At 47.9% G+C, this 17,736-nt stretch overlaps 10 protein-coding genes; 6 read left to right on the top strand and 4 right to left on the bottom strand.

Annotated features, from left to right (window-relative positions):
* Positions 1-350: 350 nt before the first annotated feature.
* Positions 351-1,273, bottom strand: FFUJ_00313 (related to Rtm1p; the record flags this gene model as incomplete). XM_023573432.1 has 2 exons in its annotated part: positions 351-1,051; positions 1,102-1,273. 2 exons carry the CDS (start codon positions 1,271-1,273, stop codon positions 351-353), a joined length of 873 nt encoding a protein of 290 aa, XP_023425157.1.
* A 628-nt stretch (positions 1,274-1,901) lies between these two features.
* FFUJ_00314 (uncharacterized protein) lies at positions 1,902-3,171 on the top strand (the record flags this gene model as incomplete). XM_023573431.1 has 2 exons in its annotated part: positions 1,902-1,904; positions 2,071-3,171. 2 exons carry the CDS (start codon positions 1,902-1,904, stop codon positions 3,169-3,171), a joined length of 1,104 nt encoding a protein of 367 aa, XP_023425569.1.
* A 1,134-nt stretch (positions 3,172-4,305) lies between these two features.
* Positions 4,306-5,157, top strand: FFUJ_00315 (uncharacterized protein; the record flags this gene model as incomplete). The annotated part of the gene is made up of 1 exon (XM_023573430.1): positions 4,306-5,157. One exon carries the CDS (start codon positions 4,306-4,308, stop codon positions 5,155-5,157), a length of 852 nt encoding a protein of 283 aa, XP_023425156.1.
* A 66-nt stretch (positions 5,158-5,223) lies between these two features.
* Positions 5,224-5,883, top strand: FFUJ_00316 (uncharacterized protein; the record flags this gene model as incomplete). The annotated part of the gene is made up of 1 exon (XM_023573429.1): positions 5,224-5,883. One exon carries the CDS (start codon positions 5,224-5,226, stop codon positions 5,881-5,883), a length of 660 nt encoding a protein of 219 aa, XP_023425155.1.
* A 900-nt stretch (positions 5,884-6,783) lies between these two features.
* Positions 6,784-8,953, top strand: FFUJ_00317 (related to choline dehydrogenase; the record flags this gene model as incomplete). XM_023573427.1 has 6 exons in its annotated part: positions 6,784-6,911; positions 6,962-7,051; positions 7,099-7,254; positions 7,307-7,529; positions 7,584-8,138; positions 8,189-8,953. 6 exons carry the CDS (start codon positions 6,784-6,786, stop codon positions 8,951-8,953), a joined length of 1,917 nt encoding a protein of 638 aa, XP_023425154.1.
* Positions 8,954-9,817: 864 nt separating this feature from the next.
* Positions 9,818-10,372, top strand: FFUJ_00318 (uncharacterized protein; the record flags this gene model as incomplete). The annotated part of the gene is made up of 1 exon (XM_023573426.1): positions 9,818-10,372. The coding sequence occupies one exon, from the start codon at positions 9,818-9,820 to the stop codon at positions 10,370-10,372; it is 555 nt and encodes a 184-aa protein (XP_023425153.1).
* Positions 10,373-12,434: 2,062 nt separating this feature from the next.
* On the top strand, positions 12,435-12,876 carry FFUJ_00319 (uncharacterized protein; the record flags this gene model as incomplete). XM_023573425.1 has 2 exons in its annotated part: positions 12,435-12,751; positions 12,828-12,876. The coding sequence occupies 2 exons, from the start codon at positions 12,435-12,437 to the stop codon at positions 12,874-12,876; spliced, it is 366 nt and encodes a 121-aa protein (XP_023425152.1).
* Positions 12,877-13,383: 507 nt separating this feature from the next.
* On the bottom strand, positions 13,384-13,707 carry FFUJ_00320 (uncharacterized protein; the record flags this gene model as incomplete). Its single annotated transcript, XM_023573424.1, has 1 exon — positions 13,384-13,707. The coding sequence occupies one exon, from the start codon at positions 13,705-13,707 to the stop codon at positions 13,384-13,386; it is 324 nt and encodes a 107-aa protein (XP_023425151.1).
* Positions 13,708-14,469: 762 nt separating this feature from the next.
* Positions 14,470-15,090, bottom strand: FFUJ_00321 (uncharacterized protein; the record flags this gene model as incomplete). The annotated part of the gene is made up of 1 exon (XM_023573423.1): positions 14,470-15,090. The coding sequence occupies one exon, from the start codon at positions 15,088-15,090 to the stop codon at positions 14,470-14,472; it is 621 nt and encodes a 206-aa protein (XP_023425150.1).
* Positions 15,091-16,486: 1,396 nt separating this feature from the next.
* Positions 16,487-17,449, bottom strand: FFUJ_00322 (related to ketoreductases; the record flags this gene model as incomplete). XM_023573422.1 has 4 exons in its annotated part: positions 16,487-17,014; positions 17,069-17,224; positions 17,282-17,368; positions 17,417-17,449. The coding sequence occupies 4 exons, from the start codon at positions 17,447-17,449 to the stop codon at positions 16,487-16,489; spliced, it is 804 nt and encodes a 267-aa protein (XP_023425149.1).
* Between the last annotated feature and the right edge of the window lie 287 nt (positions 17,450-17,736).

Raw genomic sequence — 17,736 nt, 5'->3', positions numbered from 1 at the left:
TCTCAGTTGAGACACGTAGCCAGCCTTGCGCATCGCATCCTGGTAAATGGCTGAATCGGAGCGCGTCTATTGGGTGATTTTTTACCAACCAGCATCTACAAGCGCTTTACTCAAGATTCTGAGATGAAATGATAGCGATGTGTGATCATAAACTGTTTATCTCAATTTTCGAATTCAAGGGGTCTTTTTGTATGATTCTGTTTGCTTCTCACTTTGTTTCCGGGTTGTTCGCAAGATTATCTGGGAGGACCAAATACTCTATGGCGAGGATGAACCAGAAAAAGTATGCCTGCCTATGAATAGCAGAGACCTGTAACCCAAAGCTGTAAACATCGCATAGAACTCTTTTTCTATCTGTGCTCCATGTTATTTGAAGCACCAGCTTCTCCTGTCCGAGACTCATCCTTTGGCACAAGCTCAATCGCCGAGTCTCTCGAATGCGGCAGAAGATTGCCAGGATATCTCATATAGAATGCAACCATGACAAAAAGCATCAAAACCGAGTCAAATACAAAAGTCGGCCATTCCTTCTGCTGCAAATATCCCTCCTTGTCCATGGCAAACTCGACAACTCGAAAGATATTTCGAACTAAAATGAGAGTTGATGTGAAGTAAAGCATATCTAGATATGCCTCCCAACGGACCGTCGCAGGGATGCCAGAATGCCTCAAATAGACCCTGAACCGTCGATGAAATACAACGCAGCAGGCTACAAAAGCGAGGAAGAGTAAGATCTGGGCGATAAGGCCGGTAATAACGATGATATTTCCGATGTGAACAAGATCCTCATTCGCGAGCAGTCCGCCGCCATTCCCCTGGATATTAAACGTGAGAACATCTCCAAGGACGAAAAACCGAGTCGTCCAGCGAACGGAGATGAGTGAACAACTTTCTCCACCTATAGCTCTGACCAGACGAGAATAGACCATGTATAATGTCGCTGCGAAGAACACGGGTGGCAGGAGGAGAAAGAGGGCTTGCATGATATTGAGAGGGAGCGAGTCGGTGGCATTGTAGCATAGAGCTCGGAAGAAGTAGCCCAGTACTTCGCCTGCAGATAGGTTAGAGTTGTAGAGAGGTTCGAGGGATGGGGAGACATACAGACGCCACCAAGGAAGAAAGGGAGACAGAAGCGTGTTTTTGACTTGTGCATTTTATATCCAACGGCTACTGTTGCGAGGGCGAAGAGAAGCGTGAAGATGATTGATCCGACGAGACTGGGGACATATTGCCATAGGTAGACTTTACCGAGATATTTCTTTAACTCGGGCATCGTAGAGACAACAGAGTTCCACCAGAAGACTGTGAACGACCAGGGGATAAAGTAAATAAAAAGAAGATCAAGCAATGAGCTATGTTTGTTGGACGACTGTATTTTTTTAATTGCTTGACAAAAGATTTGAAAGAAAGCATATGCATTTGTCCAAAGGACAATGACGGCATGAATATATATTCTCTCCGTATTCCGTTCGATTTCAACCCTTAATTGTACCTGCAAATCCTCCGCTGACACGCGTGTTGCGTACAGGTCTTGCGTATCAAAAAGCTCCAATCATCAAGATTACCCTGAACTTGGAGATAAGATCGGGTCGTTTAAGCCCGAAGACGCGTGTTAGCTAAGCACCTGACAGGGGCTGCGAGCGACACCTTACCAAGGCTAGACTAGTCTGATCTATTTAGGCTTTGGGCTTGCCAGGATTATCTGTCGATCACGTCGCTTACTATTTGCGAATCCTTGATGATGAATTCTTGTTTCAGCTCATTAATCTCACATCTGACTCTAAATTTCTAGGCTACTACTGTTCCGAGTTGCTATCTCTCCAAATTCTTCAAAATTCTTTTTAGGTGCAACTCAGCATGCTTCGACGAAGTCATAAAAAGTCCAAGAAGGGATGTGCACAATGGTAAGTGGAGAACATCTTGAGCTTTACAATTATGGAACATGTACTCATACCGTCTGATCAGCAAACGACGTCACGTAAAGGTATCCCCTCATGCCCAATGCATGAGCGCTTAAGCTTAATCTCCCGCATTGACTCTCAAGTTCCCATGACTAACACGCGTGTTCAGTGCGATGAAGGCCGCCCGACATGTCTCCTCTGCACAATGTCAAATCGAGACTGCAGCTTCGCCTCTGACCCGCAACCACCCCAAGACACAAACTACTCGACCCCGGAATTATCATCTCGCGAAGGATCACTCCTCAGCCCCGGCGCTAGCCTCAGATCAACGAGCGCAACATCCCTTTCCGACAGCCATGAACAGTCGTTCGATAGCGTTGTCAACATGGAGCACATGGAACTCTTTATCCATGGGATAACAAACAAAGACTTGTTTAGTCTTGGCGATAAAGTTGAACATTCCCAAGAGACGCTTCATATCTGCCTCAAAGAGAGCGTCATGGCACCATATCTCTTGCATCAAGTGCTGGCATTTTCTGCACGTCATCTGGCGGCCATTCATCCTGAGCGCTCGGAGAAATATCTGCACCAAGCTGTTGAGTTGCAAACACGAGCCGTTTCGTTATTCAACTCGACAAAGCGAGAAGTCGATTCGTCGAATTGTCTCCCTATTCTCTTGTTCTCAGTTACTCTAGGCCATCACCTCCTCGCCGACGCCTTGGCTACCCGAACTTCAGATGGTCTTGATGGGTTTCTTACTCATTACGTACAGTGTGTTGAGATGAACTGGGGTTTATATCGTTTGACACTCTCCGCATGGCCTTTACTTCTCAACACGGAGCTTGAACCAGTTTTGTCATGGAGTAGTCAACAATCCTCCAAAGACCCCACAGGAAAACACTGTGAACCCATAGCCCAGCTCATCAACGACTCGACTTCTTTGTCAAATGACGAAAAAGAAGTCTGCCACGAAGCAATACAGTACCTCCAGCTCGGTTTTGATGCCATAGAAGAGGACGTTGCCAGTCGATATCGCATGATATTCCAGTGGACGATGCTAGCGTCACCCGGGTTGACAAGCTTGTTAGCTACAAAACGGCCAGAAGCTCTGATCTTGCTGGGTTATTACGCCTTGTTATTGCACCACGGACGAAGTCTCTGGCAGGTTGAGGATACAGGGGTATACCTGCTTGGACTTATCATGGACTATCTTGCACCGGAGTGGCATATCTGGCTTGAGTATCCACAACGAGTAGTGCGACAAAAGTGAAGCCGTATATCCATTCTAACAGGAGCTGGTCTATCGAATCATCAGCTGTTCCATCAAAGTGCCATGCCCCAAGGTTGCAGATCTCCACATACGACACCATACCTCAACAGGAAGATCCACACAACCTCAACACTAAAAAAAAATGGAATACGAGAAAAAAACGAGAAAAAAGAATGAGGCACACCGGATTTGAACCGATAACCTTCAGGAATCTCCGTGCTAAGTAGCTGGAATCTGACGCGCTACCGTTGCGCCAGCGCCCCATTGTGTGTTGGTTGAAACTCGAGTTCGCAAGCAGTCCCTTCAATCTGGGTCGTCGTAAGCCGATTTTCGCCGTAGGATAGATATGCAACTGGAGAGAGGCAAGAAAACATACAACGCGACTCGCGTAAGATGATAATTTGATAGGCTTTTAGAGTAGCTGCTTACTACTCAATTTTGCATATCAACCTCGAGAGGTATATCCCATGTTAGCTGTCTCATTTACAGCCTGAAGTTAGCTGCACGCAAGCCATCTGGAGACGACATGTGTAGAGGACATCACATTCAGCTTTGCAAACTCCATTTTATACAGGCGAATAATAGTTTGGTGTCTTTGCGGTATTTCCGGCGAGACCGTATAACATAAAACGGTGGTGCGATAGTCTGAGGTTCGGATGAATACCGAGATCAGTACTTCGCAAAAGAGCGAGCTCACTAAGTTCATCATAAACTTTATCCTAAATATATCTAAATCTCTCATGACTTAGGACACTTAGGACCTACAGACTCCTACGGGCTGCAACCAAAATCCCTAGCCTTTTGAGTGCATGATTAAGTTACCAACACTTCCTATCTTCCATTGCCTTGGTAGGTAGGTGCCTCTGGGAATGCGTGCCAACTTAGGTAGTTTCTAACAAGGTAACAGGTGAGAGTGCTCACCAACCAAGCTCTTGCCTACTTGGTCATAGGAAATGTTGCACACTCGGTCTTGCATTATCTCTTCCCTGAATAGGTAGATAGGTAAGTCAACAGGAAAGTGTTCAGGCGCTGAAAATCGTAAACAAACTCAACTTCTTTCTCACTTCGTATTGATTAATTCTAATTCACATTCTTTAATCATTCTTCAGTCTGATTTTCGTGGCATTCCTCGCCATGCCACAGACAGACATGTATTCTTCATTATTGAATACGGGATCACCCGTTGTTGTTGTGTTACACTTAATCCCACCACAACTTCGAGTACTAGCTTTTCTACTACCCCTGCGGTTATTCAGACCTATTCTCAAGTTAACAGCTAGCCCGCCATCATTCAATCGACGGCCGTCAGGTCCATTTTTGGACGGTCTTGCGGTGGAGCTAAAAGAGCAAATCATTCGTTTAGTAGACCCGATCGGGTTGATCTCGCTACGTCAAACGAACCTCCACTTCCGCAGCATCATCGAACCCCAGAGGCAACAGTCCATCGAGCGTCTGCTGGCTCTTGAGTGCCTTCCGAGGTATGGAGGCTCCCTTCTACCCTTCACGAAATGCCACGGCAAACCCCTCTGGAGCGACCCCGACCTCTTGGCGACGCAGACGCGGTCGCGATGGGCCTGTACTGGTTGCAAGAGGCTTCTCCCTTATTACCATTTTCAATACAAATTCTTGGCCGAGGTGATTTGGCGAAAGCCCCCGCCTGGGTCCCCTGCCACCAAGATCATTACTTCTTGGGAGCCTGGGCTTGGACGCATCGCGAGGGTTGTAACACCGCTAACGCCACTCCCAGCCGACGGCGGCAGAAGCATACAAGATCGCTATAACCTCATTGTTGGGGATATTCTAGCCATAAGTCCTAACGAGCTGTTCAATCAGATCCGAAACCACAACCTGAATCACTTTGAGGGAATGCACTACGGCGACTTTTTGGGACGAATCACGTATAACCCGAACAACATACGTGAGCTACTTTTGTGGAATTTGATCTCAATGCAGAACAGCGAGTTCGGCAGTAGCCGACACCATTGAAAGTGCAATGCATGCCAATTTAAAAACCACGTTTTCAATAACGCGACCATTGCCAGCCATAATGGCATGTTTGGTACTCAAAGATTTCCCATCATTTCGATTGAAAACCATATGATCACATCCCCCCTCGATCGATATTTCCCTGGCGTATTGGATACAATTCAACAAGGGCGGCCATCCAAGCGTTTTTATGGAGGTTTCCAACAGCCTTGGACTTTGTGGATGGCTCGGTGTCCTCGATGTACGAAATGGCAGGAGTTGAGAGCGTTTCGATTCGATGCGGGTGCCGGACCTGGGTTTCAGGCATGGGAACCTGACATGGGGCGGCTAACTTGGGACGGAGTAATACTTACGCAAGAGATCTTTGACAAGGCTTGCTGCAACGCATGCTTTATGGAACAGAATGGACAGTCAGCACTGGCCGAGTATCTTTGCCGGTGGTTCGTGTTCTTGGTGAAACAGCAGCCCGAAGATGTACAATCTGAGCTTCTTTCCGAAGCGAGTAGATTCATGACAAACTACGGCGCAATAATTCATCCGACAGCGTTCCAGGATTGGAACCAGACATGCCTAGAGATTGACTCTTCTCGATCCCAGGGCGAGTCTCCATGGCATTTGTCTCCCCGTTCTCAACTCCTCTTCAAACACTGGTTCAGGATCTTTGGGCTAGCCGCCGATGCATTCCCCGATGACCCCAGAGGTCAATTCCACAAGCAAAGAGTATAGCAAACACTGCAGCAACATAAGGAGTACCTCGAGTGGTTGGTGGGCTGCAAGAGGGAGATTGAGCGAAATCCTGACTATTTGGCGAAGTGGGCTCTCGAAAGAGGCGGAGAGCCCTTGATGTAGCGGTTACTTGGAACTTTGTTATTAAGCGTTATATTGCTTTTCCCCTGTCATTGACGCCGGTATCATGACTTTAGGTCTTTGAAATTAGGTAAGGTAGCCTAAACTAAGAAAGTATTTACTAAATTTAGGGCTACGTTATCTAAAGAGTACCTAAGTCGCTTCTAAAATTGGCTGCCATGGTGCCAGCTTGGGTGACCGCAACTGATTGTTTTGAGGGCGGTGCGAATTACAAGTTGCAAGACTCAATTCATTCGATTTCAGATATACCAAGAGAAAACTTTCTTTATCAGCGTAGGTATTCTGTAAATAGTCTATCATTTGGCGCCTCATCCCTGATTCCCGCAGCATGAAAGGACTTTATTTCTGGCTTCCGTTCACTTTAGAATGAAGTTACTCGCTTTTGGTGATCTGTGAGTGGTTCACACTGAGAGCTTGGCTTGCTTGGTGAGCTTGCCAAGTCTCACAGACTTGGCATGTCAGCATTGCTGACTACAATCACACCGGACATGCCCGCGGAGCTCCATGGCTGCCATTCCACAAATAAGTCCCGTCGAAATTACGCGGCTGCCTCAATGGAACTGACGCGGTTGCGAGGCTGTGAAGCTCATTGTGAGAATCGCCAAGATGTAAACATCTTTCGCGATGACAATGAAGGATATTGAGAGTTGGTCTAAGCCGCTTTTGAACTGCATATAAAGAGTCGAGCCGTCGACTTGAAAATGGAATTAATCCAGAAAAACATTCGAGACACTAAGTTCGTTCATAGACATCCACATCATGATTCTCAGTCGTCTTAAATACGCTCTTGCGGCTGTCTTGACAGGCAGCTCTACTAGTCTTGCAACCAAACCCGATGTCTACGACTATGTTATCATCGGCTCTGGTCCAGGAGGAGGTTCCCTTGCGTGAGTCAAAGCAGTAACTCATAGACGACTTACCTGCTGACGGTTAGCAGGGCCAATCTAGCTAGAGAGGGCCACTCCGTCTTCCTTATCGAAGCGGGAGGAGACAACCATACGAGTATTTTGGAACAGCTTCCAGCTCTGTGAGCTCCAAGTCTCGCAAGCCCTTGCTGTTACTGACAGTTGCCAGTGCTCGAACTGCTGCCGAGACTCCCAGCCACTCTTGGCAGTTCTTCGTCAATCACTACGAGGACTTTGACGCAGCTCGTCGTGATCCCAAGTACACTTACATTCAGACCAATGGCTCCTACTACGTTGGTCTTGATCCGCCGGAGGGTGCTAGGCCGTAGGTTTTAGTAATCCTCCTCGTCGAGTTTATGCTAATAACGAGATTACAGTGCCGGCTTATACTATCCTCGCGGCTCAACTCTCGGCGGAAGTGCGCAAGTCAATGCCATGAACTTTGCCTGGTGTCCTGATAATGAGTGGGACTACATTGCCAATCTTACGTGCGATGCCTCCTGGGGCCATGAGCACATGCGTCGACACCTGATGAATCTCGAGAACTGTACCTATGTCCCTGAAGGTACTCCTGGTCATGGTTTTGATGGCTATCTGGTGGTAAGAGCCAGCCCTTTTTCTTCGTGGCGGATTATACTAAGATGTTATCTATAGAACGACCAGAGTAACGCAACGGTCAACATCGGATCCCCTAATGTCGCCAACTTCTTCTCACAGATGTTCCGCGAGACTGAGGGCATCGATGTCGAAGATCCCGCTGAAATGTCGGAACTGCTTCTCCGCGATCTCAACGGTATCGACCCGCACCGTTACGAAAACGGCCGCATGTACAGCACACCCGTTGCAATCGATCCCAGCACAGCTGCCAGAAGTGGTGCTGGGATTTACATCAACCAGGTCATCGATGCCGGACACCCTTTGACTGTCAGCTTCCACTCTCTGGCGACACGAGTTCTCACTAAACAGGGCCGCAATAAGAAACCCCGCGCTTATGGTGTGGAGTATATGGTTGGTGAAGGTTTGTACTCTGCTGATGGGCGGTACGATCCTGAGCAGACTGGTGAGATTCGGGAGGTCTACGCTAAACACGAGGTCATTGTTTCTGGTGGGGCTTTCAACACTCCGCAGATCCTTATGCTGAGTGGTATTGGCCCGCGCGAGGAATTGGAAGCTTGGGATATTCCTGTTGTCGTCGACCTACCTGCTGTCGTGAGTGACCCAGCTAATCTTCAACTGTTCCATGCTGACCACCCCATTAGGGCTCTAACCTGCACGACAACTACGAGGTTCCTGTTCAAATCCGCGGTGAAGAGAACTGGCTTATCCCCAGAGAGTCTCCATGCACCGGTACCTTCGATGACGAAGATCCCTGCTTCGTACTCTGGCGGGACGACGCGTCGGGACCATATGCAGCACGCGACAGCAGCTACGGCGCCGTCTGGCGAAGCAGCCAGAGCTGGGACAACGACTCGGACCTCATGTTTCTCAGCAGCCCAGGTCTTTCGGGATTGGTAGGCTTCTACCCTGGTTACTCTACCGGCGAGAGAGCAGGCAATGATCCCGCAGAGTGGATGCACGCTGTTGTCAAGATGCAGACGAGCAACAGCGCCGGCACCGTTCGGCTCAACTCCTCCGATCCTCGCATCCGTCCTAACATCAACTTCAATTATTTCGCCGAGTCAGCTGAGCGTGATCTCGACGCTATTGTTGAAGGAATTGAGTTGCTCAGAAGGGCATTTGACGCGACTGGTGTTCCATACACGCAGCTCAGTCCCGATCCCGAGAACCTGAGACAGAGTATCCAAGACTTGGCCTTCAGTCATCACGCCTCATCAACCTGCGCCATTGGAGCCGATGATGATGGGAACTCTTGTGTTGACTCGAGGTTTCGCGTGCGTGGCGTTGATAACCTACGCGTTGTCGACGCGTCTGTTTTTCCTCGAAGCCCTGGAGGTATGCCTAATGGTCCGACTTGGACTATTTCCCGCAAGGCTTTTGAGACTCTTTTGGAGGACAATCATTAAGCTGCCATTAAGGGATGTTTGGATCACTAGTGGTGGCGGCCGAGGGACTAGGTTGAGAACTGTGGATTGGGATGAGAAGTTATCATTCAGATGAATTACTTGTAGATGAGATTTGTGGCTAATAGCGTTTATCCGCACAGTCAGCATAGAGTTTCTTCTACCAAATTGTGAACTTTTCGCCTTTATTTCAACCTATTACATACATTATATATTAGATAGTCAACAATCGTTCAATACTTTGAGCTTCTTCTGATCGATGCAAAAAGGAGAAATATAGAGTCCAGGGTACGAAATTACTGAGAACTCTATTCAGACCCTATAGCCTATCACAGCGCTCACCCCTTCAATAGTGGCTCACCTCCTGACCAATGAAACAGACCCGCCTCACTGTCAGATTAAGACATGGAGAAAAAAAAAAGATGACAGCAAAACTTTGATCAAGTCCTGTCCATCGGAGTCCTCGGATGTGCACGATACAGGGCTTCAAGTCACCCATAAACCCCATTCTAGAAGAACCAGTCGCACTATTACACCAGCCGCATCCTATTTTCAATCGTCGCATGCCTAGTGCGCCATCCTCAACAAGGTTGTTAGTGCTGACTACTCACGGGCGGCCGAAATTGCCTCAACTTGCGGGGAAGACGGAGCATCCTACGACGAATCAACGTAAGTTCACGTCCCAGAAACACAAAAAGGTGAGGCCGGGGGCAACACATAATGCCATGTCTGATGTACATTCTCTCAAAAGATATGGCGTTTCATGTACCTACCTACTCATTCATATTACCAAGCTATGACTAACACTTTCGATGCCCATTAGATAACGGGCAGTCAGACCTGTCCCAGGCTGGACTGCTGTAGGCCATGCGGTCTAAGCATCAGATATTCATCACTGTCCCTATCCCGAGCCGCGTGCCGCCGGAAATCGTCCTCGCTCACATCCAGACCTACACGCCCATGCTGGCCAACAACGATGTCATTATGAGCTTCAAAGAGACGACGCCCAACATGGAGCTCGTCACCAAGGACCCATTCTTTGGCACGCCGAATAGCAGCGTGAGGACCTTTTCGTCCAGCGAGAGACTCATGCTGGCGCCCGGCCTGACGAGGGATAGGAGCTGGCCCGTGACGTGTCTGAGTATACCGAATGGTATCCGCTGTAGAGCTGATGCCAAGGCTGGTGTCACTGTGAGGACGGAGTGGATTGTGAGGCCGAGGCAGGAGTTTGGAAGTAGTCCCGGCACCAGCAGTCCGGGGACGTTGGTGGAGGAGTGGGAGTTGTATGAGGAGGTTATCATTGAGGCGAATAGTCTTCTTATGCCGTTTGTTGCGCGGACTGCGGATGAGGTTCATAGAGGGATCTGTCAGAAGGTTGTGGATGAGGTTGTGAACAAATATTTAGCCAATGGTACTCATTGATGAATTTTAATAACATATACCTACTCATTTTGATACTGATTAACGATAATTCCTCGTTTCCCCTCCTGATGGCCCTCAGAGTGACATGAAGTCCTTGCTCAAGGTTTGGGTGACTAGTTGAAGCTTAGAATCCTTCAACCGCAACTCACCTGAGGTTCATCTCACTTATGCACCAGTAATACGGGCTCTCTCGTATAACTGCTCTCCACTCACAAGATATCCAAGTCTCCACTCTCACGCAACACCACGATGGAGAAACCTGTGGAGTCTTTGCGACACATCGAGGCATCAAAAACACCGCGTAATTGGTTTAGTGGTAAAATTCTCCGTTGCCATTCGAGCAGCGTCGGGGAGCCCAGGGTTCGATTCCCTGATTACGCATTCAATTGACGCTTCAAGAGCGTCTTCTTTTTGGTCCTTTTGCATGTGTTCTCATGGTTGCGATGTTGAGACAGGCCGGAACACGTACGAAACTTGGTGACAATCAACGACTCAAGCTAGCGTATACTGAAATAAGTGAGAATGTACTTTTAAAAAATGATACTATTAACCAAATGATGGAATTTCAAGTGAATGCGGATAAACTTGTGGCGATTCAACGTTGAATAGTCTTAATAGAAAACTGCGTTTTGGCTTTGGTTGTATAGAGGGTACCACAATCGCTCTCGCAGCCAATGGCGTGCCAGAGCTGACGCCGGAACTTCCCATGCCAAAAGACACGAACGTCTCTTACCTTACATGATGGCCGCCACAGGAGCGATAGCATTATCTCGGTAAACGACCGTCTCTGGTTGAGCCAGTATCCCTCCCGCACTAAATACGGCACCTTCAACCTGCAACAGTTAGTTTAGTATAATTGAGCTAACTGTTGGATGCTACAATATCGTCTGAAGTTGTCCGATAAGTGGAAGATGGAATGAGATGTGGCCAAGACCTTAAAACAGCAGAAATAACTTGGAAATGAAGTTCGTAATTTATGATCGTTGAGTGATAGTGAATGATTAAGCTAGGTTTGGTTTATGCTGATAAGTGCTGAAACACTGAATTAGGTTCTATACGATGGAAACTCTAAGCGTCGGCGGTAAATGGACATGTGTTCTCCACGCACAATAAAAAAGCAATCAACGCGAGATCGGGAGGCCAACAGGGACAATAGCGACTTTCGATGTGAATCTGTTGACAAGTAATGGAAAGTTGTTGATCACTGTTGCCCTACTTATGAGCCCCAATGCACCGAGTAAGCAAAGGTATGAGTGCAGCAATGGATCTGATAGAAAAGAGGGAGGCACACCGGATAAGAGCTCGAGGAACTCGACTTTATTAAAATCTGTTTGAGGTTCGTAGCGTCTGACCAAAGGTCGGTAGGTGGATAAGAGCTGGGAGAGATCACCCAAAGAGAAGACAAGAATGAGGCCAGACCACGGCTTTTCAAAGTCTCGTTGATTCTTGGTGGTGACAGCAGTATCTGAGGAACAATTGCGATTGCAGAAATGCGCACCGCTCCGCTGGCAGGAGCACACTTTACATAGTAGCTCGCATCACAGAGAGAACTGTGACTAGGTTGTCAACTGCAATAGGGTCAAGCTCACTTGCTAGTGGGTATTCGGAACCTCCAAGTTGCACTTTCAATCTCATAAGCGAAACGCTTCATGCCAGCTTCGACGATCAGGTTCAGCCTTCGAAATTTCATCAGGCATAAGAGACAGGTAGTGAAGGCCTGTAATGTATCTCGAGACGTCTCAGACTGTGAGAATCCTGGTTCATTCATATTTTTTAAGCAGACATCCATACCTAGGCTGTGACTGAATCGGATGCACCTACTCAGACGATGGCTATGTTGAGTTTCCCGGCACGACAACTGCTGCTTCCTTAGCGCGCCTGACTTGCTCCTCCTCAGAGTTCCCAAGAATCAGAGCAGACAGAGACAGAAAGGGAAATGAAGAAACGCAAGATTTCTTCCCTCCAACAAACTCCCAACAAGACATCATCATCACTCATCTCAACACTACAGACCATCAACAGCATTCAGCAGCATTCATCACTCATCTTGACTATTACCAAAATGGAACACAATGATTGGCTCAAGCTGTTACAAGACGTAGACTACGACTTCAATATCCTGGCCGGCATTGGTATCGACGGTTTACAGAGAGACAACGGCATGGAGACATCGACAAACCCCGACTCCAACATCCCAGCCGAGGAGCCTGTCGAAAATGCACCTGATCCCGGACCGTCACAGGCGAGGAGCTCGGAGGCCCGAAACACTGGAAATGATCAGGGAGTCCGAGAATGTCGCAGGGGAGGCTGCCAAAGCCCAGCGGTTCCTGGTATCGTGGAGTGTGAGAAGCACCGGAAAGAGACGAATGAATACAGCGCGTAAGTATAGAAGAACCTTCAAATCTGAATCAAATCAACTAACCAATCATACAGTAAACGTAGAAAAGAGCTCAAGAAGAAAGGTTCGTGTACGATATGCGGCGCGACGAACACCCGTGGCGTAAAGTGTGACAGATGCAAGTATAGACATAGGGTATAGGGTCAATGCCAAAGAACCAAGAGCAAAGAGAAGTGAAACTTCAGAGGAATAGGCAACCTAACAGGATCGGGGCAATACGTGTTTCCTTAGCGTTTCTAGCAGCTCAACTTATGAATGTTTCCAGCAAAGCCATTACTAAGGTCTTTGGCCTGCCCATATTCAGTTCGTCAACGAGACCTCAAGAGTCAGCTACGTCAGCTTCCAGCGCATGAATAAAAATCGAGAATAATAGATTCATACCTAATGTGAAAGAGTGGGGTAGTTAATAAGAAGTATGCTTATACTGTAAGAGAATGTTTAAATCACAATAAATGCTCCGTCCTTTGCCTGAATCTGCATCCACTCCCCGAATCATCGCATGGCATAACTAACTCCGAGGTGCTGGACTAATGAACGTCCTGATACTAGCATGCTCATCCACTCAGACCCCTTCCCCGTAGAGCCACCTCTCGTGCCAGCCACTCCATCACCCCTAAGGAGGGCCGCACCTCCAGCTCTTGTAGTGAGGCTTCTTGGTAGTCTTGAAAGCAAAGTTGTCCGCTCCCTCAAGACTGACAAAGCTTCCCTTACAATTGGCCTCAGTGTACACCTTGCAGTCGAAGCAGCTGACAAGGGACTTGGTGTCGTCAGAGTAGACGTCAAAGTTCTTGATGTTGGCGGGAAGATTGTAGCACTTTCCGGGTTTGCCGACGCCAGTAAAGGACTTGCCGGGCTTGATCTTGAGTTTGATCAGATCAATGCCCGGGTTGCAGTGATCGGTGCGAGTGTCGAGGGTGCTGTCTTCTTCAATGGCCATGGCGCTGGCGCCGAGGCTGAGAGTGATGATGGTGATGAGAGACGACAGATGCATTTTGATGGTTTTGGGCGGCTGAGATGATGGAGTTGCTTCTTGTTCTTGATGAGATGTTATGATTGTTGGCTCCTTGTGATGATGAATCTCTTATCAAACCGAGCAGTCCCTCAGCTATTTATGCTTCAGTCAGGGTCGCCTTCAAAACTACCTCAGTTGCTATTCTCACCTTCTTCAGAAGCAAACCTCCATCAATCCATTCCGGTATGTCACCAAAACCTATGAATAGCTCCCAGATCCCGTCCTCCGACGGCGAGAAACGGGATGGAGCTTTTTATGTGCAATGAATCAATCCATGGTTCTCAGGCTCACACCTCTCCGTGCAAAAACGCTGCGAGTCGATTCGGAGCCGTGTTGTTACATTTCTGCGGTCAACTATTAATAGTGACGTGCCTCCGTCGAAAAGCGCAGCGAAATCATTGGAGCCACGCTCTCACGACCACTACTCCAAATTACTGTTGCATCCAATGATCAAGCGAGGTAAACAGTTTTTAGAAAATTCTGATTGTAGGTCTAATAATACTTATGGTATGATCTATTCTCGGAAAAGGTCCTAGATGACTTCAATCGTGGTAGTAGATTTTCAGCATGTCATCAAGAGATATTGATAGGAAGACCACAGAAGGGAGTCGTATCACAGCCCCATGCAACGCAAACCAAAGCCCATCGATCCTCTGTTACCCGTCTTGATCCTCAGACTCGTCTAATCTAGACTGCCAGCCAAGCCGCGTTCGAGACGGCACCCACTGATGCTACCTTTGAGTTCCTGATCAACCTCCGATACTCCTCAATCTTGGAGATTCCAACCATGATCAGCTCTTCTTCCACTTCTGGAGCGAGGCCATCCTTCCAGAGACAAATCATTCCATTAACCTGCTGATCGTCAATCGTAACTGACATCACCAGATCTCCCTCATCCCTAAGCTCCCAAGAAGCTCTGCCGTGTACAACCATCCCTGTTGGCTTCCAATGTAGCCCCCCCAAGCCACCACTCGCAGTGAATTTTCCATCAGCACCCTTCATCGTAATGGTGCGGCTCTGCTGACAGAATTTGACCTCCGTCTTGGGAGGGATGTTGTGAAAATCGATCGTAGCGATCTCCGCGTTCTGATTCGGAGACTTGACGTAGCATTTATCGCCCCAGACTTCAAGAACAGCTCGCCGTTCGACTTCGTAGCGAGGTGTTTTGTCACCCTTGACACCCAAAATTCGGCGATGTCCGACAAGAGCGGTGTAGTGCATCTCGAGCGCGGGCTTTTCAGCGCTGCGTCGGGGATCGGGAGTTGCGTCCTCGCGAACAATGAACTTCTCGAGCCAGGAAGGGGCCATTTTCGATTTGAAGGATAGTTGTGTAGAGGGATCTGAAATGTTTGGTGTTCAGGACTGGAAAGGTATTGGTGGCATGTCTTGTTCCAAGCGTCGCTTCAAGCTGAGAGCGAGAACCCATGCATGTTCTGTGAACCCTTAAATCTGACAGCAGATACCTAATTGAACAGGGCTAAGCCATTTCCATGACAGTTTAGTCTTACGTATTAAAATATCATGTCATGTAACAGGATGAAACTTTATCCTGGAGACAGGCTATTCTCTTGCATGAGTCCCGCATCATGCAGGGGTTGATTTACTTTGTTGGAAACTTGAGCATCGTCTCGAGTAGTGATTTAGGCTTAAAGCACTCAGATCCGAGGTTTTTGTTAAAAAAAAAACACAACAAACGAACAATTCCACACCAAGAACTCTGTACTTTGTACTTGAGCTTCGAATAGAACCTCAACCTTCATAAGTAGCCCGATCACCTCCAGCCCAAATGAACATCAGAATCTTGTCGGTAGGACATTGAAGAAAGGCTCCATGGTACTGTGAGGCGTAGATCTGGTATAAAATGTGATACTGCACTGACAATTGGGACTTCATTAAGATCTTCGAATTATTGATCACCTTGTTCAACTGGACTCAGTCGAAACTTACCGAAGTGTTTCTCTGCGGTTACTCAACTAAACGAAGCCAGATCATCATGCCTTCCGGGAAGTATTGGGGCCAACGAGGACAGGGTAGACGATTTCGTCCCAAGCCCTTCGATTTTAGTTACATCCTGAATCCATATCCTCCTGTTGCATGCCATCTCGCTAATTCAACTGACAGTCTATCTCTTGCGGACGAAACAGCCAGCCAATCCACCAATCAAGACAGTGATCCTGTCATATGCAAAGTCCGGTCGTGCCGCAATCCAGTCCGAGCGAACCGCAAGCGTTGCGGCGATTGTCTAGATAGAATGTCGGCTCAACGGCGAGCTCGCGTCCAGAAGCGCCGAAGTCAGGGCGTCAGAGATCCAGTCACTGGCGAGACGACCAAACATTGCGCCGACTGCGGCAGGCCCTCTGACAAGTATAGGTGCCCCCCGTGCTCTAAGAAAGGCTCTGCTGCGAGCCTGGCCCTCTACCACAGAAGGCGCGAGAAGGGTCGATGTCCAAAATGCGGCGGGGAAATAGACAGAGAGGGATACTGTTGCGAAAGGTGCCATTTGAGAGATCTCAGCGTTGGAAAAACAAGAAGAAAAAGAAAGAGTCGGGGAGATTCTGTTTGAGCTATAAGAAGCGCTCCTATATGTAGAAAGTAGATCATAAAACTAGAGATATCAGTCCTTATGGATGAAGTGGCGTCAAATTGCGAACCAATCTTAACCGCAGCCTTTTATTTCCTTGCTGCTTGGACTCTATTATTACAGCTATTCACGACGTGAGTTCCACTCCCGATCAAAGTTCGTCAGCGCCCTCTGCGCCGTAGGTACGCAATCCAAAGCCTTGATGGAGACGCGAGGCGGTAAGCTCAACATGTACAACACCGACTGCGCTAAATCCTCTGCAACCAGCGGCTCATATCCCTCAACAAAGTCATCCATGGCACTCTGATCGTACTGAACCCGTTGAAGATGGAAATGGGTCTGGACAACACCTGGCCGAAGAACTAAAACCCTGATGTCCGATCCGGCAGTTTCCATGCGAAGACTGTTGGAGAAGCCCTCGAGGAAAGCTTTTGATGCATGATAAACTGCTTCGCCGTTGAATGGTGGACACTCGAGACCTGTGACAGAGGAGACGTTGATGATGGTCCCTTTCTTTCGTTTCCACATTGAGTGGTTGAGTACTGCGTGGGTGGTGAACATGACGCCGTTGATGTTGGTGTTTGACATCTGGGCGACTTGATCGATGGGGATCTCCCAAAAGCGACCAGGGGCGCCGAGTGCAAGACCGGCCTGAGGGATTATTACTACTGAAATATCAGTCTCATAGAGACGTTGTCCACTTACATTGTTGATCAAGATGTCAATCTGGCCAAGCTCAGATATGGCTGATTTGACAGCCTTTTCTATGTCGGGCTGGTTCTGAATGTCTACGGGGTAGACTCCGACCTTGACCTCAGAGAATTTGGATGTGATCTTATCGCGCACTGTTTCAAGCTTATCCTATATCGAGGACACTCATCAGTGAATGGATCAAGGGTTTGTTTGATCAGTTCGCACCTTGCTTCGAGATACTAGGGCAATGTTCACGCCATGCTCGGCCAGCGCCAATGCAATGGCTTCACCAATACCCATAGAGGCTCCAGTCTGTAACATAATTAGCATCTCTGAAGTTCACTATCCATGGGTACGAACAATGAATGCTGTCTGTCCCTTCAAGGCCTCCATTTTGTCCAGCAGTTTGATAAAAAGCCCAGCCGATGTAGAGGACCAAAAGAGATATGCACTGCGATATTTATGTCTTTGAGCTGAAGTATATATCCATAGCTGATAAATCAACCTCGCATTCATCACTTTGTAGTCAAAACAAGGGTCCATAGTGACGTCGACGATGACTAATAGAGGATAGTCCCAACTCGTATAGGACCCGAGTACTCGGAAAGCACCAAGTAAAATCTGCAACTATACTATACTAAGACAGACTTCAAACTTTTGTAAGAGGAAAACCCATTTCT

The sequence above is a fragment of the Fusarium fujikuroi genome, chromosome FFUJ_chr01, assembly GCF_900079805.1.
Source record: "Fusarium fujikuroi IMI 58289 draft genome, chromosome FFUJ_chr01".
NCBI classification, from domain to species: Eukaryota; Fungi; Ascomycota; class Sordariomycetes; order Hypocreales; family Nectriaceae; genus Fusarium; species Fusarium fujikuroi.
This window is presented reverse-complemented; position numbering and strand designations above follow the sequence as displayed.